This window comes from Macrosteles quadrilineatus, unplaced genomic scaffold, assembly GCF_028750875.1.
Source record: "Macrosteles quadrilineatus isolate MER2022 unplaced genomic scaffold, UCM_ALF_1.0 Scaffold_7__1_contigs__length_78375512, whole genome shotgun sequence".
NCBI lineage: Eukaryota > Metazoa > Arthropoda > Insecta > Hemiptera > Cicadellidae > Macrosteles > Macrosteles quadrilineatus.
This window is the reverse complement of record NW_026542600.1, coordinates 57635001-57659570: the sequence shown is the minus strand read 5'-3', so window position 1 is coordinate 57659570 and position 24570 is coordinate 57635001. Positions and strand designations below refer to the sequence as shown.

General features: G+C 33.9%; 1 protein-coding gene across 1 annotated transcript in view; it reads right to left on the bottom strand.

Annotated features, from left to right (window-relative positions):
• The window catches only part of LOC128998097 (homeotic protein proboscipedia), a 65733-nt gene extending 48107 nt beyond the window's left edge, over positions 1 to 17626 (bottom strand). Inside the window, exon 1 of the mRNA XM_054424092.1 lies at positions 17280 to 17626. Within this exon, the coding sequence (XP_054280067.1) occupies positions 17280 to 17592 (313 nt within the window). The 5' untranslated portion in view covers positions 17593 to 17626. The remainder of the gene's footprint in view (positions 1 to 17279) is intronic.
• Positions 17627 to 24570: the final 6944 nt, after the last annotated feature.

Here is a 24570-nt window from a genome sequence, read left to right as displayed (position 1 = left end):
ACTACTACAATCAACAACCACTGTCAGCACCTATTCATCGAATGGAATACCAAAGGGCACAGGAGATGCAATTTACGGCTTCACCTGGTGGATCTAGCAACTACAGTATTCCTACGTCACAAGCTCAGCAGAACTATCAAGTGATGCAATGTCACCGGAAAATGTTTATGACAATAGGCCTACCATATTACCCTTGTAAAAAACATGTTTTTGTATATTACTGAAAACATTTTTATACTATAACAATTAAATACCGATTTTATTAAACTTTTTAAATAAATCATGTTTATTAGTAAACACTTATCATCAATACATTGTTAAAACAATAGTTTCTAGTTAAAAAATACACATATTACGTATTGTTTGTATGTATTGTACCTTAAACAAACAGCAAGCCTTTCCTCAGGTGAAACTGATCTTCTGAAAGTTGTGTCTTGTTTTTCAATTAAAGGTCTGAGCATGTTAAGTAGCTCATAAAACTTTTCGGGGGACATTCTGAAATATTGGAAAAATTTTCGTTTGTCTTTCAGTAAATCGGGGAACAGGTGGTGAAATTCCCCATATGTTTCCCTCTTCTCGTTTATGGGATGGACCCACGTCGTTTTTTGCCTCTTTTCCTCCTCTTCTGATTGCAGTAGGCAAAATAAAAACATATCTTCGTCCTCAGAGCTGCTCATCTTTAAAAATAACCAAAAAGTTAACTTGACTAAACGAGACACACGACTGCACAGAACTACAGGTACTGCCCCACTACCGGTGAGGTGCGGTGAGGAACGGCGGTGACGGCGGTGGCGGCGGCCAGTATGTGCGACCTCACAACGGAAGTTTCCATAGGGCGGCGCGGCGCGGCGCGGCGCGTTCGGCTGTAGTGTGCGATGAGCTTTAGGCCTTTATCGAAACTCTTTCTCATGCAGAAATTTCAAAACTTTAACCATTATTATCTTTAAAACGGTTAGGTTTATGAAAAAAATCACAAGAATAAAATCGTCTTAAAATTACTTTTTCTACCAGAATACATTATAAAATACAGGGTGTTCCGTAAGAAAAATCAAAGTTGGCGGCCATAATGGAAAAATGGCGGCTAAAATAATTTTTTTGACTTGACTATAATTTTTTAAATAAAAATTCCAAGGCACTTACCATTTAACTTTTTTTGATATCTCTTATAGTTTTTGAATAAAACGGCTGGCACACTTATATCAATCACCCTGTATACGGTGTCCAGATCCTAAAATTAAATATTTGTGAAGAATAATCTTACATTAATAGAAGATGTAGAAGATTGTTATTTATGTCCTTAACTCAACCTATTTTTGTTTCAATCGTATCGAAAAAAGGATTTTCCTGTTAGTACTGCATGAGTCCTGAACGATATCAATTTTAATTTTATAAAAAGCGACTCTTAGGTCAACCATGGTTGGATTTAACGTTTTTTTTTCATCCGTCCAGCCATTCCTTACGCATGAAAACCTACAGAGCTGGAAATAAACTGTCGGCTTTCAATTAGCAACTATCGAACCATATGAAATCCTCAGACTAATAGAGCCACTCAAAGTAGAATATCCCGACCGACGGCCAGTTCTGTCCGATGAATGGACGCCGACAAATAAACCAGAAGCCGTAACAACTGGTAATAGGATTCATCAGTTGGTATTGCCTGTAATGGCGCCGACGCCGACGTCAAAGATGATTGGTGATTGACCGAGCCAAGGTCGAGCTTCCCTAAACATATAAATATTCATGGGACAACAGGAGAAGCTACGAACACCTCGGACTCTATCAAAGGCCAAATTGGACCTGACCTTTGTGGACGGCGTGAAAGAAAAAAAGATAGGTAGTTTAGGCAGGAAATTGGCTTAATTTCGAGCGCCGGAACCAATACAGCCTCGGTCCAACGATTAATCAATACCAACTAAGAGTTCCATCAGGTCTTTGAGGCACCGTCCACTTTCGGAATGGATCTAACTTGATAATTAGTTTTGCCTTTCCATCCAGATCCCGGATGCTGCTCTGGAGAAGACGTAGAGACTGTGGATCTTCGGCTTGTTGGTTGTGTCTTTACATTAAGACGTAGGATGGACTTTTTTAAACGAAAATAAGTTAATTGTTTCCACATTTGAATTTTGAAAAATAAATTTTGATGTACAAATCGAACGTTGAAAATAGATAGAAGATCAAAGCGACTCGTTTGAAAGGTTACGTTTAAGCTTTATCTATGGATACATGTGCGATTAGTCCATCACCAAGCAGCTTAACCAATGTAATTTTTTTAGATATTACTTGAACTTGTTCTTAGCTTAATCAGATTCGATTTTAAATACAGTTAGTGATATGCAGCATTTTTAACATTCACCGATTCGTGCAACATGATACCATGTGGTTCTGTCCTATCAGCTGAAAATATGGTAGATTCTTTTGCATAAATTACGAAAGGAATATCATTCAAAACTCCGTACTCTCAATCATAATAGTATTATGCATGCTACGTTTTTTGCTTTAATCGTTTTTGGAATTTATTTGATTAAATACGTGGCCAAAGTTGTAACTGACAATATTGTAATCCAATGAACTGCTGTCTATCTAGTCCTTGACGTTGTAAGTGTATAGTTGAGGATGACGTGTGTTATGAAGTTTCCCGCTAAAATGACGACGTCAGCTGACATACTGTCATGTTAGCAGCCGACACAAGTTGCTTACTTAGCAAAACCGCGGGCAAGTAGGGACTCAAAAAAAACAACCAGTCTATAGAAATTCATAAAAAAATATTGTATGTGACTTATAAGCTATTTCGTGGAATGATCATAAAAAAGACTATACAGTATTAGTGTAGTACTGTATCCTGAATAGTAAGACAAATAATGATGGTTGGGAATATATTTCTGACGAATTAAAACTTTCAATTTATAATAGTAAGTTGTTCTGCTAATTCCATAATACAATTTGGCTATACAATTATTGTAGAGTTTTTTTTACGATTGCCTTGCTAGTTTTAAAAGTTATTTTCAAAATAATCTTTTCCCGATAGTATCGGTGAAGCAGATATAAATAAACTAAGCTACAATAAAACAAACTTAAATTTAACATGGCTATCAAATATGAAGGGCCACAAACATTTCAATCAATGTAAGTTTAAAATATTATATCCTTATCAATGTATTTTCGTTATGTTTCTTTTGTTTTATAGTTATTTGTTTTTCATTAATAATCAAGGCTGAAATAAATCTTATCATCGACTCATTTAATTCATTACCTGCAACTTATGAAGCAAGTAGTTTTGATCAAGTGGCCTTCGCTGGTATATAATGGTGATATTTTTGATAAAAAACATTTTTATTGTTCATGAGTTATACATGGTGATTGATATAAGTGTGCCAGCTATTTTATTCAAAACTTATAAGAGATATAAAGAAATGTTAAATTGTAACTGCCTTGGGTTTTTTATTTAACAATTGATTGTCAAGTTGAAAAAATGGTTTTAGGGACCATTTTTCCAATATGGCCACCAACTTTGATTTTTTTTATGGAAGACCCTATATTTTATGATTGTTTTTGAAAGTTAATGCAATTTTGAAACGTTTTTATATCTGACATTCTTTCTCTAAAGCTACTCGTTTAGGAGTTACAGAGTGTTACAACTAAGAAAAAATTACTTACAGTATACATTCTGCATCTTGCAGCTCCTAAACGAATACGTTTAGATCGAAAATGCAAAGAGTAAGAAGTCTTAAAATTGTATCTAGATTTAAAAAAGACCATAACATACAAAGTTTTCCTATTTTCAAATTTCCCTGAAATTTTGGAAAATGGCCATTTTTGAAACAATTGAATCACTATATGTTACGTATGTTATGGAACAAATAGTAGTACTTTTTAGAATCTACGTGCAATTTCAAGACTTTTTTACTCTTTTCATTTTCGCTCCAAACGTACTCGTTTAGGAGCTGCAAGATGCAGAATGTACACTGCAAGTATTTTTTTTTTAGTTGTAACACTCTGTAATTCCTAAACGAGTAGCTTTAGAGAAAAAAATTCCAATTGTAAAAACGTTTTTAAATTGCATTTAATTTCTAAAATAATCATAAAATATAGGGTCTTCCATCGGAAAAATCAATGTTGGCGGCCATATTGGGAAAATGGCAAATAAAATTATAATTATTTTTTTAACTTGATCAAAATTTTTTAAATGAAAAATTGAAGGCAGTTACAATTTAATATTTTATTATATTTCTTACAACGTTTGAATAGTATAGCTGACACACCTATATCAATCACCCTGTATATTTATTGTAATTTTTAAAGTTTAGACTCGTATTCAAGAAGGAGGTGCCAAAGTTTAAACGATATTCATATGGTTTAATATTTGAAAATCTATAAAATCTAACCACTTTATTACATAAAATATAAAATAAATAGGCCTATACTTCTGGCAAATACAATCTAATTGTTTAGATATTTTCTTTCGCCGAGTATAAAAATCTAAAATCACGATTTGCCACGAAGCCGTAATCTATTTTTCAACAAGACTCAGTTTATTGACATTTTGCCTCTCATATATTAACAAAGTTAGCGGCAAGCTCCACCAAATGAAGCACAGCAACAAAATTGTTTTGTAGTAGGGAGTGATTAATGGTTATTTTGACCCGGGAAGAATGGAGCCCGAAGAAAAGAGCCTGTATGACACGGCGTTGCGTTAGTGAGCCGATTTTGCACAGCTGATGAAAACGTACGATGTTTTGCTGATACAACACTGATACTGTTAAAACATTTCACTGAATAGACCGTACAACAGATGTTTAAGGTGTAGAGTTTTAAATTGTACCAAACAAATAGAGTAGTTTATTAACTTACTACATAGCAGCCAGCGTCACTTTGTGACTTCATATACGTGATATATTTGAATAATTGTACAATTTTATTTTACTCTGAGTTAAGCTGAACATTTTATATCTTTACGTGATATTCATTAACTTATCACTGACTTGTAATTTTTTGTATTAAACCCTAAACATAACTTTGTATTATTTGCATTGCGTGCACGATCTCTTCGAGGCAAAATTACAAATACTAATGAAACATACTATGAATAAACAAAATCTAACGTAAGTCACTTTCATCCTTTACATTTCAAACAAATAACATTACAATATCTTACTTGAATTCACTAAAACATCAATTAAACATACTATGAAAACACAAAATACTATCAAAACACAAAATCTAACGTAAGTCATTCATTACCTTCTTTACATTTTATACAAATAACATCGCAATATTTTACTTGAATTAACATAAACATCGCCAACCGAAACTACAATCCCAAAAAACAAAATTGTATCGTAATCATTTTTCATTTTTTTATGTAAACCAATGTAAACTTGAAAAGGTTATATGATTGACGACAGAATTTAGCACAAACTCTGAAGTTTTAAAAGCCCATGGGACGAAGGGCTTTCGCGGTATATCACAAAGACACATCTAGAGGATAAGAGCTTTAAATTGATACGCAATGTGTCTATGAAAATAAATATTTAGGGGTCGATTTGCTGAATACAAAAATCCAACAAATTCGTTTAATATTATAGATATCTTATCCTGCAGAGCGATTTTTTTAGTCCAATCTAAGGTAACTGTGTCGACTTTTAGACGGAGTTTTCTTCAGGGCACAATTTGTAGATTTTTGTTCATTGACGTTATAGGTTGAGAGTCGAAACCCGTAGCCTAGATATGACTAAAAGAGCCTCTCGGGAGTAAGAGTTACTGTATATAAACGATTTTATTATTTACTGAAAACGATTGGCTAACACCATGATTTAGGTAAAATAGTTTGGTAATTCGACCTGAAGTAGTTTATAAACCCATAAATCGTACAAGATTTATTACATATAAAAATACACTGATATTACATATATTTACAGCTTAACACCTCTGTAAACGTTATGATGGATTTAATACATATTCCTTTCATAGTGCCGAGACCAAAGTATAGCAATTAGGCCACATAACAATAAGTTTTTCAAGGTATTGACTGTTATCATACAGGGTGAGTTTTAAATGAGTTCCCCCCAACTTTTTTCTACATTACTTATATGATATCAACTCCGGACAACGTCAGATCATTGTAGAGTAGTAAGTACTCCATTTTGACTGGGTTAAAATTTTGGCCGCCATCTTGGATCTGCCATATTGGATACCTAGTTTTTTTTTCAAATGTAAAGGTACTGTTGTAACCTATCATTTCAAACCCAAATTATACGCTGATTACAATGCCACAATTTGTTTAAAAAAATCTTGATCCATTCCAAAGTTATGAGAACTTTTTATAACTTTATTTTTAGCAAAATTTTAACATTGTGCATTGACAAACTAAGACCATAATCTCAAAATAGTGCTAGATAAAGATAAGTAACACCACCAGTCATTGTCGACCTTTCACTTGGCTATGAAGCATGTATTTTTTCGGCCACCATCTTGGATCCGCCATTTTGAAATGTGACAGATTATTTTAAATATGAAGGTGGTGTTGTAACCCATCATTTTGAATTACTTGTTTATGCTGATCTCAATGCCGCAATCTGTTTTTATTTTTATATTTGGTTTTTGAAATAATGGCATTTTAAATCAAATAATACTTATTTTAATATTATTATTGTAATATTTCATCAAGAAAGCTTGATAACAAAAAAACGGATTGCGGCATTGAGTTTAGCATAAAAAGGTAGTTCAAAATGATGGGTGACACCACCATCATATTTAAAATAATTTATCACATTTCAAAATGGCGGATCCAAGATGGCTGCCGAAAAAAATACATCCTTCATGGCCAAGTGAAAATAGGATTACAATGAATGGTGGTGCATACTTATCTTTATCTAGCACTATTTTGAGATTTTGTTCTTAGTTTGTAAATGCACAATGTTAAAATGGGTTAAAATAAAGTTATAAAAAGTCCTCATAACTTTAGAATCGATCAAAATTCTTCAAACGGATTGCAGCATCGTATTCGGCGTAAGAATCTAGTTTGAAACGATAGGTCACAACCATACCTTTACATTTGAAAAAAACTTTGTATCCAATATGGAGGATCGAAGATGGCGGCCAAAAATGTATACCCAGTCAAAATGAAGTACTTACTACTCTACAATGATCTGACGTGGTCCGGAGTTGATATCTTAAGAAATGTAGAAAAAAGTAGGGGGGGACTAATTTAAAATTCACCCTGTATAATCCACGCGTGATATGACCAATAATCTTGTAATACCGTCTAAACTAAGGGTACTTCACTATTAAACGGAGGCCACATTTTGTCGGCGCGCTGCGGCGGTTATGTACGCCTCTTTCACACGAAGCGGCGTCCGCCGTGCGGCGCTACGCCGGACAAGCGTGTGTCTTCACACTAGTATGGTTTCGTGCGGCGCGCGCCGTACGGCCCTCCTAAATATTTATTATTTTCTGTTCAGTTGTGGCTTTTAAATTAATACTCCACTTAAAAGTTCAAATAAAATGAATACTGTAGGCTAATTTAATTTCCGTTCAGTTGTGGCTTTTAAATGAATACTCCACTTAAAAGTTCAAATAAAATTAATACTGTAGGCTAATTTAAAATATAAAAACTAGTGCACCTGTTGCTCGAATTCGAGCAATTGCAAAATATTAAAGTAGTTTAATTGCAAAATATTAAAGTAGTTTTTTTACGAATAATTGTCACAATTTCCGTCGACTTAAAAGAGTCAACTCATAGATAATGTAACCAATCACTCCACTCCAGTTATCGAAACTGGAAACGAACTCACTCTGAAAACGAACGCTCACTCCACTCCATCTATCGAAACTGAAAACGAAAACTCTCTGTGTATCATGTGTGTACTATGAACAGTTGTAATTAATACTAATTATTCGTCTGTTTAACCATAGATAAAAAATACTCCCCCTAAAATAATAGAAACAAAATTTCGTCGACACTAGCGCCCAGTATGGCGTACATGAACTAGACATGAAAAACGAGCTTCAAAATTAACAATGGGATGAGAAGTCTACTTGTGTTGGTTAGTCTATGGTTTAACTAAACAAAATCTTGTCTTCATAAGATATACATTGGGATTTTCATGGCCGGAGGGCAAAGCCCGAGGACTTTTACTACAGGAATTGGTGAAAGGGTACACAACAAATACTTAATTTTGACACATCGTTTGTAAAAATCCGTCCATTATTAACAGAGGAGTAGTATTTTATAGAAATCGCCTTCACGTATTATATATAAGTATTCGTCATATCTGAAAATATTGTATTCTAGAAGTTGAAAAAATGTTACATTACGTATAAATTACTAAATTATTAACTTAATACTAAATATTCTCCTCTAGTTATTAAAGAAAAAAATTTGTTTTAATACTTTAAGTTGACCGATTTGCATGGGATGAACATAAAAATATATGTTTTGTAATAGCTTTAAATATATTATTTTCCGATACAACGATATATAATTTCTTAATTAACTGTTGCACCTTCTTGGTCAGGTTGTTTGCCTAAATTGAGACAGCGTAGGGGTTGGGCCGTGCGGCGCGCGCCGCACCGTGTGAAAGCTCCCATAAGAACCAATGCACCTTCACCAAGTGGTCCGGCGTGGACGCCGCGCGGCGCTGTCGTCCGGCTCAAGGTGCATCCGGCGGTAACTCGCGCGCCGTGCGGCGAATTCGCCGCGCGGCGCGCGCCGGACATAGTGTGAAGGGACTCATATACTCCCATAGCCCTACGCCGGATCCGGCGGGCGCCGCACGGCGCGCGCCGCGTCGTGTGAAAGAGGCGTTTAGGTTGGGTTATCGTAAATATTACGTGTGTAGGACTTTCCTCGCTTCGTTATGAATCGAACGATACTTTCTATTATGATAACCCAACCTAACATAACCGCCGCAGCGCGCTGACAAAATGTGGCCTCCGTTTAATACTGAAGTACCAAACTAAGTTTAAGGATGGTAAAATATTGCAATAATAATTGCATAACGTTTAGGGGGCGTTTCTCTAATAAGGAAATTCTTCCTATAGGGTGTTAATAATCAAAAATTCAGATATATATGCTTCGATTTATCATTCGATTTTTATCAATAGGGTGCGCTAATCAGGTAATCGATTGAGTTTTTTTGTCGAATAAAGTTATACATTTTAAGACTACAGCGATTAAAAACAACGATCACACGAGAGACCCATGTCTCCTGTATAAACTTTTAAAATACCCGGGTATTTAAAACTGCAAGTAAATACCCAAGATTATAAATACCCTACCTACTGGGTATTCAAACGGCCCACATCACCACTAATATACACTAAAAGACATCGGGGATATCAGGAATTTGTAAGTGTTCTGTATTCTAACCAGACCACATCACAATCATTTTATTAAACACTGGTGTTCAAAAGTGCCTACAACTGTAAACTGATTTGAGGTACAACCATATTATAAGCTGTACACTTATATTTCATTATTTTCAAAATTCCCGTTTTTTAAGGTATTTGCCATCAATAGTGCTTATGTGACAGAATAGTATTTAATTGAAAAATAACAATGAATGTTGGTTTAGTAACAAAACACAGTTTCAACATTTGAACACGTACTTTCGATTAACTATAAGCGTGCTTTCTTTTAGTTGCAGTTATATATGCAGTTGCAGTTATAGTTGTAAATGCATAGGCATTTTTATGAGATAAGCACGATAACCTGAAAGACATTTCAGAAAACGGTACAACTTTAGCCCTGATCTAGACAACTGTTACAGTTGTAGCCATAGTACAGCAGTTCTTAGGTAACCGAAAACGTTTTTGAGATACTTTTTTGGTAGAATGCACAAATTGGGTTAGGAACAGATTGATAGCAAGTTAGTTAGTCTCATAACCTAACCAAATGCATAATTAGTCATTAAGCTTTTTGATTATCGAAGAAGGTGCCCAAGAATTATCCACTGCGAAAGTTGTCAAATTGAAAACCGCAGTTTAAACAATACCCTGGATGAAAAAAATTTTGTTTTTCTTTATTTTAATTAATTACTGCTGTTTGGACCCTTGAGACAGACCGGAGCACCTGAAAAGAGCCCGAAATATTAATCCTCGAAAAGGTTTACTAATCCTATGCGTGAAAAGAGTCCGGGTCTCCACAGATACATGTGGAGGACACTGACTCATGGGACTCAGATTCAACCAACTCTGCCCGTCACCCCACCCCGATATACTGATTTTTGTCAACACTTTGACTTTTATTCAAGTAGATTCTTACATAAGACAAAGTAGTGCCTGCAGGCTGGAAGTAACAATACACCCGCCACAGCAAATTGCAGTCTTAGCGAATTTCCATTTGCTTGATTGGATTTTCAATTGAATTTTAAAATATCATTAGGCTTAACAAGTACCTAGGTCTGCTGCTACAGGGAGGGTAATGATATGTGTTTTTAATCAAACATAGCTTGAGTTTACTCATTCTCTATAAGAGGGTACCGACCCAGGTCTTACCGTTCAACCTACGGTAATAGCTACTTCCATATAGGGAAATTCCCTAAAAGCATTAAAAATATGTTTGCGGTAGGAATTTTTACGTACAGTAACAAGCTAAGGCAGTTAAAGAACGGTCATATAGACCTTATGACAATCACAAAATGTATTGGAAATAGATCCTCACCTCGCATGTAGGCCTAAGTAGGCATAATATCTTTTAATAATGTAAATATATTTTAATAATATAAATATCTTTTAATAATGTATACCTATTTTAATATTGTAAATAAATTCACGTATTTTAACTGTGTCATAAATAAATTATTCGTAGTCGTAGGTAAATGAACAAACCTTTTATTTACTAGTTGACCGTAAAAAACCCCGTAAAATTAAACCTTTTTCAGTTATATCACTTATGGACTAAACCATTTCAATACACATATGCTTCACTTCTCATTTTTTAATGTACTAATTTTGATGCTACAGCCCGGCTCTATGTAATAGTTTCGGCCTGTAGCGTTTGACCATAAGTTTCCTTGTTGGTTATCCAGAAATATTTGTTTTCGTTGTTAGATTAAAAATATATGAGTACTTTTTTACTTTTATTACCTTTGTTTAGTTTTCCACTTGCAAAGATGTTGTCTGTTGGACTGATTATGAAACTGCAATGAGCAAGCAGGCATATTAGGTAGGAATATTTTATTTTCAATGATGTATGGACAAAGAGTTACGATATTTAGTGCTTTAACACTAGATTTCGGATTATTTTTAGTATTTAAAACATTTAATCGAGGGTTTATGTAAATTTCTTGTATGTAACAATGTTAGTAGGTTCGATAATTAAAGAGAAATATGATTGAACATCGTAACTTATTTGGTTGTACAGGTAGGGAACTATTATCCCGCATGAGCGTACGTATTATACTTTTGTTAATACTTTTGTAATATTTTACTGTCTTTTGTTATTATTTTCACAGTTTATAATTTGTTATCTTTGTTGCCATAGTCTATTTTGTTGGTCTTATTTAATCGTTGTTGTTATTGCCTGTTGTAAAGTTACCGTCATTACTGCTTGTTACTTGTTACCATTATTACTAGGCATAGTCTTCTTGTTGTTATTTATTGTAGTTTTCAGGTCCCACTCATGTATTTATTGCCAGCTTCCTTATTTATTATTATTGCACGATTTTTGCACATACACACACACTCCCACAAATTACACTTTTTTAGTACTTCTGTAATATTTTGCTGTCTTTTGTTATTATTTTCACAGTTTATAATTTGTTATCTTTGTTGCCATAGTCTATTTTGTTGGTCTTATTTAATCGTTGTTGTTATTGCCTGTTGTAAAGTCACCGTCATTACTGCTTGTTACTTGTTACCATTATTACTAGGCATAGTCTTCTTGTTGTTATTTATTGTAGTTTTTAGGTCTCACTCATGTATTTATTGCCAGCTTCCTTATTTATTATTATTGCACGATTTTTGTAACCACTGTTATTAACTTATTATTTGCTACTTATGTATAGTTCATAGTTTGACAAAATTGTATTAATGGAGAAACCGTTGGAATAAATAAATAAATAAATGAGAAAACTTGAATTAAACAGCTATGCTCAACCTTTATGAATTAATGGAATTGCCAATAACGATTTACATTTATACACAGAAAAAATTTAGCATATGAGAATAAATTGAAGTAAATGTAAGAGCAAATTATTTCATCATATCAAAGGGAAATCAAAGGGAGCGAAGCTACCGTGACAATTTATTTTGGCTTTGGTTGAGTAAATCAGTTTTTGATTGGCATTTTACGTGTCTGCCTACACCAACATTGAAAAACTATCAAAAGACGGTAAATATATGTAAAATTTGTTATAAAGGCGATGAATTTGGACCAGTCACGACTGCATTTGGGCCTTTTGACCGGTGTAACTGGTCGAAATCGATCATCATTGTAACAGATTTTATATACACTTTACGTCTGTACCTGAAGTCGTATCTTATCATGTTCGCATATCTGTGAGGTCATAATACTCGTATTTTGTGCAAAGATCAGGTCCAAATTCTCCCAGGCTTGTCATATTTTAAATAGAAATCTGTGAACGACCCCACACGGTTCCACGGCGTGGAGTACCACAAGTTTCTCCTCTCGTCACGGTTTTCTTCGGTCCATTGTTTTCGACGGATCCGAATCTGCCCACTTCCTTGTTAAACAAATGACCCTGTCTTCGGCAGCTTTTGTTGTCAGAAAGGTTCGACACGCCTTTTGCGGTCAGTCGGCATGAACCACCCGGCTTCGACGTCTGATTTGGAAATAGTTGTTATGATGGTTGATATATTGGTTTTTGAATTTAGTAAACGATGAGGAAGCGAAATGGAAAGTTTCAAAGGCTTCAGAACAACAAACAAATCTTCAAACCCTGGTCTTGTTATCATATAACGTCGATCAATTTGATAATAATCGGCATCAGAATTTATCTCTCTCAGAACAGGACCAGAAAACGTCCGATTCAAAGACGAACCCTAAAACTACTCTAGTATCCAAACAATTATTGATATTGTTCATTATGACTGTAGTAAAATTGCGATGTTTACCCTTGGTCATTTTCTATAATATCATCAAGCCATTTAAAAAAATGTTATCCTGAAACCACAAACTGAATAAGTTAATAACAAAAACAAAGAGAGTTTAGATTTCTAATATCATGAGGTTGGTTGAATCACAATTGAAGTATTACTTTATTAACATTTTTGGAACTTGAACTTGAAACTAATTTTGTGTTATGTGCACAAGATTCTTGCATTCAGCATGCAACTTCCATTAAAACTATTTATTTGGAAATTGTTAACATCTTACCGTTTTACTGCTTTACCTTTTACTTAAAATATGAGTTTGAACTAGACTCCCCTGGGTTTAAATATATTACTAATGTATACAACTACAAAACATGGCCGGTATGTTTGTTGATTTTAATTAGTCTTGTTGATCACTTCTTAGTCATTATTGATTACTATTGATACCATTTTTAAGGGCCGATTTGTGTTCTTGTAAGTATGATATTCAAAGAAAAATTTTCACAAAGATTTTGATTCGTAGGTGAACCCATTGATGTATATAGGGATGTATATCGATGGGTAAGCCACGGGATTTGTGTAGATCTCAAACCTGAGTTATAAATACAACAATCCAAAGAAATAGTTCACCTATGTGTAAGTATATATTATTTAGAAATAATTACAAAAACAACATTGTTTTTGTCTATTTTTTTCTCAGTAAACCGCATCTCATAGTTCAAAGTTCTCAATAAATGTTCAATTCAAAAAAGTATATGGTACAGATTTTATATGGGACGAAAATAGCTTTTTAATTTACAGAGCACTGAAGAACATTAAAACTTAGTATTACATTGGATGTATTGTACTGTAGCGTCTATTATTCTACAAGTTTTTATTAAGAATTTCAAAACCGTAATAACTGAAACACCTCGAGTAGTGAAGGGCCCAAGGACTCTTCTGTCATCACCTCGTACCATTTGAGGCCCCCCAAGGCTCCTACAGCCTCCAGATTTATCTTAAGGTTGCGAAACCTGTATAAGAAACGATTGGGGTGACCTCATTTGGCTTTTGGAAATCGCGCATTCACGTACTTGTCTTTCCAAATAGAAGTAATGTGAAACCAATATTTTAGTACGTTTTACTGACGTTTCTTAGGAAAGAGTAATTTTATGTGGTTGATACTTTGTCTTAATTTACACTTAAAAAGTAATATGTTTACTTGAATATTTTCAATATTTCGTATTTTATGGGGCAACGAAACCAAAGGACACTAAAAACAATTGTCAATGGAAAACAGCGATATAAGACTTATGAAGGATTCTTCATCATAACATATGTCCAGTTACTTCAAAACCAACGTCGTTGTAAAACAAAATGCCACATAAAAAAAATGATCACGCGTAAATATCGAAAACCTACTGTTCATTATTTCATTTAACATCCTGGTGTTGTATAGATTATCAAAACCTTCGAATAATAATTATTGAAAATGTTCAATTTAAGTTATTTAAATTGAACACTGTCAATTAGTTAAGATTATTTCTAGAAAGATCTAGAAAGTTCACATTGTTTTATTTATTATTATTGAAAGTTTCGGTGAATTGTGTATTTTAAATTCATATTCCAGCGTATGAAACAATGCATGAATTGATTGCAAAAACACTGTAGATGTGTGAACTGTCTACGGTTGGTATTTCCCTCAAAAGAACATAAAATATCTGTACTGACAAAAGTTTACACCATCCCATCAACCCAGATCATCCCAGATTAGGTTGTAGTAGTAGCTACTCCATACTAACTTTACTAAGGGCTACTAATAGCTCATACAGGTTAAGGGTAGTTGTCAGTAAGTTCATTAATCGGATTTGAAGATTTGTATAAACAAACCGATTAAAAAAAGGCCTATTTATAAATTAGTCTACACTATGTTAAACCCAGTCATACAAAGGTATTATTTAATGCAATTTTTGGTGTGTGGACAAATAGTATGCTTTGAATGTAATGCCATTTGCTCTTTACAAACTAACCAAGCCATTTTTATAAATTTTGCTTTATAATCGTTTAGATCCGTGTTCTAAGCTACAGTATCGTATAAGATTAATGTTAACAAATAATTCTTAGAACAGTTTAAACATAGTATGTATGATCTTTTAGATTACTCAAACAACAACAGTGGGTACTTTATCGATAGTACACAAACACTTTATTAATCAACTATCAACAAAAAGGGAACTACCGCACTTCGTATATTTTACGCCAGTGTAAAGTTTAAAGAACTGCGAGTTGTCCACTGAGAAAGGGTTTTTAAAATTTGATTTATATATTATTCATACAAATTTGACATACTTAAATTTACTACATGGTATACCACTGTCTAACTATAACCTATGGCTTAACATAAGTTAAGATTAAACTTAAACCTGTTTTGGACCCGAGTGTCGTTAACGCAATAGAAACTTTAAATATCGACAAAGTGTAGGTGTCCTTAAAATTAAATAAAAAATGTGTGTGATTGAACAGCTAGATTATTTTCCAAAACGTAAATGAAGGTGAACCCGTCAAACGTTTTTACACAGTTGACGAATTAATAACGTAAACGTTTCATACGTGTTATTGGCGAGGTAAATAATTTACGATAATAAGGTAAACAATAACTCATAAGTATTTTTAACATATTATTTTTGTGCCCATTATATTATTACATATCATAGCATAAAATCAATTGAATGTTACCCCGGTTTAGCTACTGACTATCGTGTGCACAAATTAAACTTTAAATGGCGGCAAAGAGTACGCCGAGCTAAGGTTTTTTTAAATTTAAATAATATGTAAGTAATATGAATTTTTGCATAAATTGGGCTGCGTCGTCGCGTCGGCACTGGGAGAGACCTGTCGCGAAGGCTATTAGGGCTAATGTAAAATCAATATCACTGGCACAAAGGGAAATTTAATTCACAATTTAAAACTTGTCCGCGTTCTACACTCTTTCTCAAAATGGACCCTTTGTTTAATCTGAACCATATATCTGCATATATTATGAATTTTGAATTAAAATATGGCACGGTCTTTTTTGTCCATTTTAAGGTAATTAAAAAAATATATTAGATGATTTTAGAATTATTATACGGATTAATTAATTTGTGGGGTTTAGCCCTTAAAATCTGGCTTGTTTTATAGATGTTTTATTTGTTTTCAATATCTAGAATTTTTCCATATTGCTTTTTGTATGCAAAGTAAAATGCACCGAAAGCAAAGAATATATATATATTAGTGCTAGGTAAAATCGTTTAAATAATTGCTATTTAGAAACTATTTTTCCATCATAAACTTGGAAGTTAAAATTAAAAACTCTAGTTTATAATCACTGGCAATGAAATCCCATGTTAATAAATGTTCCATTCTATATAGTGAACAAAAACCTTTCAAAATAATCTTATTTTTTTAGATAAATGCTGACCATTATAGATACTGTATTCTAATTTTTTATTAACTTGTTGATGTTAAATTAATCTCTTAAGCATTGAATTCCTACAATTTAATTACACTTATAAATGAGGATTATAAAGGCTACAGTTTAGTATAGTTGTTAGAGGGTATCTCAATTTGCTAGACAAAATTGAATCTGGTTGGTTAATCCATATATAAATCCCAAAGTACCTATGAACTTTCGAGAAAACTCAGTCACACCCCCATAAACCATATACTTAAAATGTTCGTCATGACGAGAAACCTTGCACAAAACTATCCATTATTTCATAAACTGCCCTATAAGTTCGTAATTCCTTTCTAAAGGGAACATTACATATACCTAATGTTAAAAATATCCCAGCTGTAATTATTTGTTTGTTATTCTTTTAACTTTTTTAAACTAAGGTGTGATTATTAGTCTGTATTACTGTATTCTGTTTTGTTTATTTCACCTTAACTTAACCAATCTATAATTTTATTAATACTTATGAAGTCAATCGGGGTGAAGCCCGTGGGTAACAGCTATTTTAAATATAATTAATTCTAGTAGGATGCATCGATTTAGATAAGTTATTTGAAGTTTTAATATATACGTGGTGAAACTTACGTACAAAATTCATTAATTAGTAATGGAAGGAATTTCACTTATTCAGTTGCTTGTGACGAAGATATCGAGGGTAGTCTTTTAAAGTGCGAGAGAACAGATCTATATTCTACTTCGAAAACATAACCTCAAAATGCAAACTTAAACCTAGATGTGGTATAGGAAGTCTTACCTTGCTGGCTGCTTTTCCTAGTGGTCTTCTTCTCCTTCATCCACGGGTACTCCTGAACGTTGACTCCCTGGTCAACAAGTCCGGGAGGATATCCTTGCTGGGGACTCAGGGGGTCACCGCCACCCATCTCCAGGTGGTGAGGCAGTATGAACTCCGCCATGGACGGTTGGCTGCTGATGAACCCCGTCTCCGCCTGCGGTCCTCCCAGAAGACCCGGAGATTCCATGGCTCCACCAGCTGCTGCGGACACAGCGGCCATCCAGAACCCTCCGCCACAGCCACCGTCCAGGGGCGAACCCACCCTCTGCTTCATGCTGCCCAGGAAGTCCTCTCCTTCGTCTTCCTCCTCGTCCTCTTCGTCCTCCACGAGGTGCGCCCCCTGCTGCTTCCCCCTCATCCCCCAGTCCTCGAGGTCCACCAGTTTCGCGCACTCTGTTGACGTTTTACACGAACATTCCCGACAACGCTAGTGTTAAATGTACTCTATCTACACTGGTTTCCGCGGGTTTCACTATTTCTCGCACTGTTCCACTGCACTGTCCACTGGTCGTCGTTATACTCTTCCACTCCCCATCGCCACTGTCTCCAGTCAGCTGGGCGATGCGCTGTTTCGCTCCAACCACCTGGCCAAACAAAACACAATAATTATACATTCGGACAACGGACTGATTATTGTTATAGTAGCGCGTGTAGCGGTCAGTTGCTCGATGCATTTCGGTTGTTCTGTGCCTTGCGGTCGCTCTTTGCTTACACGGAACTGTTTTTCTGGTGAGCTTAGTGAAACAGGTGAGGAGTGTATGGAATGGACAATGAATGATTAAACTAAATAATGATACAGTAGTTGAAATAATTGTTAATCGAAAAATCTTCGTTTCTGAAACATTTTTATCTGTTATTCTAATCAAGTGCCAAGATTATTTTACGTTTTTGCAAGTGTAGCCTATTGGTCTCGAGTCATGTAATTACAATTTGCACTACGCAATTAACTTACTAACTTTGCATAATATATAATAAAGGAAATACATTTTAATAATGAAAAGTGAGTTTTTGTAGAATCAAGCTCTCAAATGAATATACAGACTTACTTTTGAATCACAAATTTACAAAAACTAATGTAACAAAAGGGAGAAACGGGTGTTTAAGCTATAATAAATAATTATTGTGCCCAACCAAACAAATTCGCAAACTGTTTACTTCAACCCTAAAAACATAAAGGTAGTTCACAAAACTTTAGAACTGCCCAGCTTTACATTAGACATCGCAATAGATACTTTGTTCCCTTAAGAAATTAAAATAAATAAAGCTTTTAAACTTCTCTCACTGAGAAATATAATTCCAATAGCTAGTTCCAATTATTTGTTCCTACTCAAACATAAAACTGCAACCTACAAATACACTTCTTGCCTATGTAGTTACTTAAATTGCAACTTTTAACACACACTACGCCGTTCATAGTTAAACTTTTTATCCAAGAAATATCTTAACTATATTTTAGCGGGTACATTAACTGGAAGGAGAAACTGGGAGGGGAGAAAGAGAGAAGGAGCATCAGATTGACAGATTATAGATGGAATGACGTTTACAAGGTTGGGGCATCTCGGCTCCACAGCTTCTTAGCTACATGACATCGACAATACATGCGGGCAAAAACTCTTTTCCTCTGTAAAACTCTGTTTACCTGAATATTTTATTGGGAACAGTTTCGTGTGTTTAAGAGAGCCAGTTTTTTACACATTTCGGAAATGAAGAAGATTGCTCAAAAATATTTTTAAGAGTTGAGGATTTGAGCTTGGTAATCACTTAAGGGAATAGGGGTTTATTTACGTTGGTTTTAATTGAAAACTTCCATATGGATTTGTACAGCCTTTCAGGTTTCAAGTTTTTTTTTACCACAAAACTGATTAAAACGTGCGCCAAAACTGAACATGCATAAACACGTTTGATTACGAAAAACACATTTTATATTTTACATTTCGTGTCTACAAGTGCTATATGTAATTAATATGTGAATATATAGGACTATATCTGGTGGTATTCTCTACGTTTTAATGTTAAATATTCATATTATTAATTCGCATTTTATGCTCTTGTATAGGTTTATGTTTATACCTTTGACCAGTATATGTTAATTTCTATGTGTTTGTTACTATTGTAGTCGTTGTGTAATCAGCAAAATGTATTTTGTTGTGTTACTTAAAATTATTTCCTTTGCACCGTTCATTTGTGTTGGTTGAATTGCGATGTCGAAACATAGTTATAGTCACCTTAAATTTTATAGGTTGGCGACAAAAACATAGATTCTTGAATTAAATACTAACTTCAAACAAAGCTAAAACCTACATTCAACATTCACGGTTCATAAAATGTCAATTAAACCTTAAATACAGTTTTAATCAAAATAATAACGAACACCTTTTTAACATAGTATAGGGCATCTGAATTAATACATTCAGATAAAATAAAATGTATTCCTTGGACTCTAGACGATTATACAACATACTGACACCCTGAAACACTCGAGATAGAAATAATTCAAAATATTCACGCGAAACAGCCCAAGGATAATGTTATGTAAGATTTGCACGAAAATTTGGTATCACAGTTTGTAATTCTTATTTCTTTCTTTCGCAGCAATCAATTGGGCTCGATACATATTAAAACCAATGTAACATAACATTTTAATCCATATAATCTTCTTAAGAAAACCAATACTTCTAGGAAACTATTTTAAACTGCGTTTTAATTGGCCTTTGGTTAGATATTAAATCCACTGTCAGTATAACTAACTAGCTGTTTGTGGATATACAGTATTCTCAAATATTCAAGAGCATTTTAAACCCAGTAATTATTAATTTTCATATGTATTTTTATTTTTCCTCTCTCTAAACATTGTTATCCTGTATATTGAGATATCCTTAAGAGCTCTCTTTAAATATGATTTAGATTTGATCATTGAGTTGATTATTTGATGTTGTACATTGGGTTTTGACTGGGAAAACGTGTATACACTAAGTATAAGAAAAACTGTATTAAATAATCTCAATGGCTAATTCTAAGTTCTTTACATTATTTTATCATTGTTTTATTGTAGAATCCCATCTTAAGAGCCGGTTGTAGCAAGATTTGTTCAACTTATAGGCAATCTAGTTGAATAACCTTTTCATAGTGTGCCGGTACTAATCTCATAGTTTTTCAAAAAGATAATGGTTGCTAGGGAAGTAAACATGCAAAAATAACAGTATGTCGATCTTTCAGTTTTGCCTCTCTCAAAATATAAATAAGTATAAGAAAAAAATTATTAAACAGCAGAACATTCTCATTGACTGATTCTAAGCTTTTCTTTAAAGTCCCTATAGATAGAAAATTTGATAAGAATGTAAACATAGACTTAAGCCCAGGAAAGAATAAAGGTTTAATTTAGTTATGTTCTAGTCGATACCTAAAGAGAATGTAGTTGTTTAATGAAATAACATCGGATTTTGGAATATCATGTGTGTATATAAAATTAACTAAATAAAATGTACTCATTAATAATTATTTGTCATATAAATCAACAGTGAAATTATAATTTTAGATAGAAATATTGTTGAGATCGGGTATGAAAACAAATGAGAACTTAAAACGGTATGGGCTCTATGGGTGGGCTCCTCCTTCAAAATTTAAACATGTCACCCCTAAAATGGATAAAATGACGTTAATAACTTGGATGATTATTTGTTAACATCACTATCTCCATTCATTATATACATGCAACCGCAAATCGTACTATTCTTAATTCTTGAGATTCGAAATACGAAAACGTCTTATCTATCTTCAGAGTAATATGTAAACATGAGAAATAATGAGGTAAACACGTTGATATATATAATTGCATACAGTCAATTCTATTAAAATTGTACGGTAACATTTTTTAGTTAGTTTATATCTTGTACAGTATGTTTAAGACGGATTGTATTACAAAACCAAAACACAGTGCATACTATAATTGTATTAAATTGAATTAAAATAATATAAATGTTTATTTATTATGTTTGTATAAACATATTTTAGGAAGAAGTGACAATGACCGAAATTATGACGTATATATAAAGCTACAAAATGTAACTAATTCGCTATTGTTATTTCTTAGCATAAAAATATAGTTGATATGCTACTGTCTCTGTAGTAGGCCTATAACTTTAGTTTTCGCCCAACTAAAAGAAGAAACGGGTAAACTACATTTACAACCTGTTAAAGGATAAAATTTACTCTGCGAGGCTTTTGACTACTAGTGCAAAATACACAAGCTATGACAGCTCAAAATACTCCAGATTTTCGTTTTTAGAAGGTTACAATCAAAAATGTTAAAGTTTTCTGTTACAAAACAATACAATAAAAACTTAAATACACACATGTTCTATGTTGTTATTTACATGTGGTACTTTAATTTTATTCGCGTTTTTGAGTTATATTGATGATACAGTTTGATTTAGGCTATACATCATAGTATGAATAATATATTGCATTTAGCTTTTCAGTTTGATATACTAGAGCCAGTATAGATGTGAATGAGCTTTCAGATTCGTTTCTTAGGAAATTTCGTTCAGGCAAAATACTTTTAGGAATCCATAGGCCTAAAGATGGACATAAAAGTAAGTTCACTAGATTTGGTTTTAAGTAGAATTTTAAAGATATGATATACGATTGTACACCATGTCACCATAAGGGGAGAAAAGTTGTACAACACATTTTTAATTACTATTTATGAAATGATCATATTTATGGAACAATTCTGTTTTAAAACATATAATTGAATGCGTTAAAATACTGTTTAAGCTAAGCAAGTCCTAAACGTAGCTAAACATAGACTTAAATAAACAACATAAAGACAGAACGTAAACATAAACGCGCAATAGTAGCGCTGCAACGCCATCCGTCAAGTACTTACGTCAGATAAATCGATCCGAAACAGAGAAATCGAAGCACCGACTCAAAACACATAAAAACAGTTCGTTTCTTTGTGAAGGAGTTTTCGACCACAAAAAACAGAAAATCCGAAACGCGCTAGGCGAGCGGCGAGCGGCGCGATAGTTGTCGGACCGTCGGGACTCGCGAATAGGAAATGCCCCCACCTCGCCCCCGCCATCCCCCGCCAACCCCCTCCACTACCTCCACCGTCAGTTGTGGCCGCAGAGAAGAATGTATTTAAAACAACAAGAGCAAGGCAAGAACCGCCGGAATGATGGAAGCCCGTCAAGTCACGTGGGTTCGGACCAATCAGAATCCTCCGTTTTTTGTTCTCCGTCTCGCTCCCCCTCACTCTTTCTCTCTCTTACACTTCGATACAAAGGTACCATTTTACTATTATCGTCGGTATTATGAGCAATTGTGCTATATGTCAAAATGCCGACTTAAGTGCTATGCGCGCCACTGAGAAATAGCCGGCGATTTTTTATTTTTTGTTTCCATGCACCCCGCGCGCCGGTCGGTGGTTTCGGTTATCAGAAATCGCGTTTTAAAAATGTCCACCATCAATTTCTCCCAGAGATATAAGACAACGTATAATTTTATTGAAATGAGTGCGGTTTTTGTTAGGTCGCGACGCGTTCGGGGACTTGGCGTTGTAGCGATTGCCTACAGAATCGCAAGTTGTATCCATAGAGGCTTGTATTCTGTCCAAAGGCCCTAGCAAACCCCACATTTCTATTATTTTAATTCAATTTAATACAATTATAGTATGCACTGTGTTTTGGTTTTGTAATTTAATCAAACATGCCGTGAAAAACAACAATTTAAGTGCGTTAAGATGTAGAAATGGTATATTTAACATAAATGCAGTTGATCAAATATTTGTTTTGAAAAATCAAGACTAAGGTGATAAATTGTTAACGAAAAGTATTCAGCTGAACCCCATCTAAGCAATCTGTAAATGCTTTAGAGATATTCATTGAAGAATGGAACGTTTATTTAGGTTGAAATTATAACAATATGAAAGAATTACATTTTTTGTATGCAGGGATTGCTATTGTATAAAATCGTGGCTGAGATTTTGGTGAAGGAATATAACATAAGAAATAAAAAATCTTCAAGGATTTGGTTTCAAGGGCAAACTGAGCAAATGTTAGGGATTGACGGTAAGTGTAATGATATAGGCAAACAGTCATTTCGATAACAGCTATATCGCAGACAACTTAGTAACCCCTGATTAGAGGATTAACGAGAGAGTGACTTAGGAATGCGTCAAATGTTTTAAATCATAATTTTGCAGGGTAAACATCGAGGTGCAAAGTTAGACGCACTATTTGTTTTATTCCGCCTTAGCTCAGAGCAGAACGTGTTTGAATGAGTTTTACATAAGTTGGGTTGTAGTGTTTATAAGATGATAACATATGTTTATAACAATTCCGCAGAAAACCTATATAGCCTACGTAATGTGTTTGAATGTAACTGCTATGCACGAGCTATATGTAGTGTGTATATGTAGTTATACACGAGCTAAATTTGATAGTCAGTTAATAATACATTTTTTAACAGGTCAATTTTGTTTATATTTCCAATTGACACCATAGATTTAGCGTTCTTGTGGCAGCTTTTATCAGAATGGCTGCTTATGTATCGTACTTAGCAGGTTTTCTCTTTGATACTGCATTTGTTAACAATAACGGAAATATTGCAACTAGAAAATAATAAGTTTAGTTGTCTTTCTTCTTTATCTTAAAGCTTTCACGTTTTAAAGGCGTCAAGAATAGCGCAAGACTACGCTACTTCAAATGTATTACACTAAATCTATGATAGGAGAGAACGAAATTAAGGTAAAACTTTTATTTAGGTCGTTTAAACCTTTGTACGTTGTTCAAGTTATGTGGGAATATCGCTAGTTAAATAAATATCTAGAACACTAAACAAATTATTTTGCCATGATTAGATGGTAGAAATCAAACTCATCATATAGACTACATTTAGTGAAATGTAATGAATTGTTCTTTTTAATTAGACAAAAAGTGTTGCCATTTTCATCAGATTCTGAAATATAAACTCCATCGTTATGAAGCAGTTTTAACCAGTTGTGTTCATCAAAATATAACATATAGTTTTCAATTGTTTAAGTTCGTTTTTATAATTTATTTCTGATACTATGAAAAATGATGAGGACATAAAAGACTCTACAGATAGAAAGGTTTGAGTCTGTAAAACACTGTATTTTACAGTACCTAGCACATTCCTTCGTCGGCGGCTCAATCGGACTTAGATCTATTAGATGTGTATACTTGCTACTACTTACCGATAGTTAAACGGTCCCGGTACTATAAAA